This window comes from Hipposideros armiger, unplaced genomic scaffold (genome assembly GCF_001890085.2).
Source record: "Hipposideros armiger isolate ML-2016 unplaced genomic scaffold, ASM189008v1 scaffold_2314, whole genome shotgun sequence".
NCBI lineage: Eukaryota > Metazoa > Chordata > Mammalia > Chiroptera > Hipposideridae > Hipposideros > Hipposideros armiger.
This window is the reverse complement of record NW_017733655.1, coordinates 1-3,722: the sequence shown is the minus strand read 5'-3', so window position 1 is coordinate 3,722 and position 3,722 is coordinate 1. Positions and strand designations below refer to the sequence as shown.

Sequence of the window (3,722 nt, the reverse complement as noted above, 5' to 3'; positions counted from 1 at the left end):
CTACTGGTACTTTCTGTGGGGTGAGAAACCATAGATTTTGTGAGCTCTCTGATGGTGTGGACCAGAATGAGAAGAGCCTGTGGGGCGTCTCCCTCAACCTCTTGCCTGACTTGATACTTGGAGACAAGCCTTCCAGGCTTGTATCAGCGCAGGATATCCAGCCTTTTGTGTCATGGAAACACCAGCAACTGAGTAAGAGTCTTGTAGAGCTTTCCTCTCACACTCTCCCCCTGTTCTGTGTTTTTGGTTTTCAGACAGGAGAAGGAAGCATGAAGGGGAAGGTGAGAGAAGCTATTCCCTCCACCCCCATTATCTCTCCTTTCAAGTCCCTAGTTTATGAATCTTGAGACCGTGAGGCCATGGGACTCTACAGAGACAAGCTTGTGAAGGGGACCCTGAAACTGTCTGCAGATGCTGGGGAAGATGTGTTTGTAGAGAACCCCATGGCCTTCAGTAGATCTCTGGTGGACCCGTGACACCCACAAAGGTTAACCACCCTTGGTGTCCTTTCTCCCTGCTTCCTGCTCTCCATGTGAGCACTGACCCTCCTGCTCTGCTTGTTTTCAGAACTGAGAGAGGCCCGGAAACATGCAGGTACCAACGACTGGAGCGATGACAGTGGACAGAGCCACGGGTGGGCATGGGAGAGGGAGCCGACCAAAGACAGATATGGGGAACAGGAACACTGAGACACACTGGACTGCAGATTTTAAATCTGTGAGGCCCAGCTCCACCCCAGGGGGCAGCTGCCCCAGACTCATTTCTTGGCCCAGGACTAGGAGGGGAGAGGGCAGGGGGCTGGGTTAGCCCGGGTAGGGGTCAAAGGCTATGCTCCAGGGAACTGAGGGCACTGGTGACTGGCCAAGGGGATGGACTGACGGGAAAGAGGGGAAGTTGGGCAGGACTCAGAATGGGAGCAAGCTGGTTACAAGGGACAATCAAGGTCTCACAAAGTGAAGCAGTGCACTGATGTGGAGGTACAGTGGTAGGGCTGGCGTGATATACAGGAGCTAGGACATCACAGTTGGGCATCTCCAGGCATTGGCGAGGCCTGGGGCCCCACTGGAGATGAAGAAGGGGCAGGGGACAGAGTCTGACAAAGCCTCTGGATCTAGGACCTGACCTGATCCCACCCTGAGACAGTCTGTAGTGGGAGAGGGTGGCATCTGCATCCAGCCCAGGTACCTCCTCAAGTAATTCATGCTCTCTCTCCCTCACCACGTCCCAGTGGAGGTGACTCTGGACCCAGAGACAGCTCACCCCCAGCTCTACATTTCTGATCTGAAAGCTGTGCGCTATAGGAACATTTCCCAGGTGGTGACCGACTCGGACAAGAGATTTGCAAGGAAGTGTGTGGTGGCTTCTCAGGGATTCCAGGCAGGAAAACATTACTGGGAGGTGGATGTGGGACACAATGAAATGTGGGGTGTGGGAGTGTGCCGGGATGACGTGAACAGGAAAGTGGTGTATGTGACTTTGTCTCCCAACTATGGGTACTGGGTGCTCAGAATGACAAGAGAACAAGAGTATCTCACATTAACACCCCGTAAAATCAACCTTCCTCTGAGAACACCTCCTACAAAAGTTGGGGTCCTTCTAGACTATGAGGGTGGAGCCATCTCCTTCTTCAATGTAGATGATCAGTCCCACATTTACACCCTGACATATCAGTTTGAAGGGTTATTGAGGCCCTACATCCAGTATTACACGAATGATGAGAAAAAGGCGATTCCCATAGAGATCCACCCAGTGTCCCAGGAACCAGAGAAAGAAGCAACTTCAGACACACACAACTTGGCGCCTGCTCCACTAGTGACCACACCCTTCCTGCCCAAGGTGGTGGTGTTCACAGGGAATCACACCTCACACTCTCTCTCAGGACACTGAGCTTCCTCTCAGGCTCCAGAGCTCTGCAGTAGATAGCAACATGGCTTCCAGATGAGGCAGGCTGGCCCATTCATGTGGGGTCAGNTGGGGAGTTGGAGGAGTGGGGAAGGAGTGCATGTTCGTGTAGCCCAGAGTGAGAACAGGAGCCTCGATTTCAGGGTTGTTGTGTAGTATTGTCCTATTTTAATAATTAGTTTTGAAAGCCAAAGATCCGTGGGGTATAAAGGTAATATCGTATAATTTGATTATGTGGAAATAATCATTTACAATAGCAGTGGAGTAGAATCAAATATTTCCTTCATCACATAATCATCTTCATGGTGCAACCCTTCAAAATCAACACTCACAAAATTTAAGAAAGCTAACTTGAGGAACAAGGGGGAAAATGTTTGCTCATTAAAAAAAAAGCCATCTAAGTAAATACTAAAACATTACTCTATGAAACAGAACATAATAAAAAGTGGATAATTTCAGGAAGGATTTAAAAATAATAGAATAATTAATATAAACTCAAATATGTCAGTAATCACAATCCATGTAAAAGGAGTGAATTTTCCAGTTAAAAGACAAAGAATGTAAGACTGGAATTTTAAAAATCTCAACTGCTGCAATTCTTAGAGAAAATTACAATGAGCTATTCACTGAAGCATTTTAAAAATAGAAAATGAGAGCTGGCCGTGTGGCTCAGTTGGCTAAGAGCTTGTTCAAGAGTGCAAGCTCTGAGCAACAGGGTTGCCAATTCGATTCCCACATGGGCCAGTGAGCTGCACCAGAGCTGAGCTGCTGCTGAGCTGCCAACAGGTGGCAGGATGGCACAGCTGATGAAAGCACATGCTCCTAATCACAAGGTTGCCTGTTTGAGATGGTGGGCTATGCCCGCCTGCTATTGAAGACTGAACTCGGCACCTTGAGCTGAGCTAGCACCTGGGTGGCTCAGGGGATACAGCGCATGCTCTTAACAACAAGGCTGCTCGTTCAACTACCACATGGGATGGTGGCTATGCCCACCAGCAACTAATTGAACACAGCACCTTGAGCTAAGCAGTGCAACTGGACTTAGAGCTGAGCTTGCTGCACCCTCCACAACTAAGATTGAAGGACAACTTGGCTGTTCCCCTTCCCCAGTTCCCCAACACTGTTCCCCTCCCCCAATTTCCCACTAAAAAATCTTAAATAAAAAAAATTTAAAAGAAAAAGCATAACAGACAAATGTTAACCAAAGGAATACCATTATAGGTATATTAGAGTCAAGAAAAAAGTCTTAAGGAAAAAAAGACATTATTAGCTAGTTATTTCAGAACATAAAAAGTTTATTCACTTGAAAACCATAAGATATATATATATATATACATATATATATACATATATATATATATGCACCTTATAGTATATCTAAACATATATAAAGCAAATATCAATAGAAATATAGGGATAAATTGAAATACTGTGAATTTTAAAACTGATTAAATAAGTAGACATAATTAGTAAGATTGTAGGATATTTGATATACAAATTAACATACTGACCTATTATAATAGATATTCTTATAAGAGTTCACACACAAAAGTCATTATTTTTACACACACGTGGAATATTTACAAACTTTCACCAGGTACATGCACATAAATATGGAATCAACTTGTCTAGTTCTAAGAAAACTATTGAGATTTTCAGTAGAGTTATATGGAATATACAGATCAATTCTGGAATAAATGGTATCTTTAAAATATTGCCTCTTGTTTCCTGTAAGAAGTTATATCTCTCTGCTTATTTTAATTGTTCTTAGTGTCTTTTAATGAAGTTTTATATATCTAATAAAATGTTTTCAAACTCTT

At 44.5% G+C, this 3,722-nt stretch overlaps 1 protein-coding gene across 1 annotated transcript in view; it reads left to right on the top strand.

Annotated features, from left to right (window-relative positions):
* The window catches only part of LOC109378635 (butyrophilin-like protein 8), a 12,970-nt gene extending 11,083 nt beyond the window's left edge, over positions 1–1,887 (top strand). The window contains exons 2-4 of the mRNA XM_019634947.1: positions 255–281; positions 568–594; positions 1,229–1,887. Coding sequence (XP_019490492.1) covers positions 255–281; positions 568–594; positions 1,229–1,887 — 713 coding nt within the window. The remainder of the gene's footprint in view (positions 1–254; positions 282–567; positions 595–1,228) is intronic.
* The last annotated feature ends 1,835 nt before the right edge of the window (positions 1,888–3,722 follow it).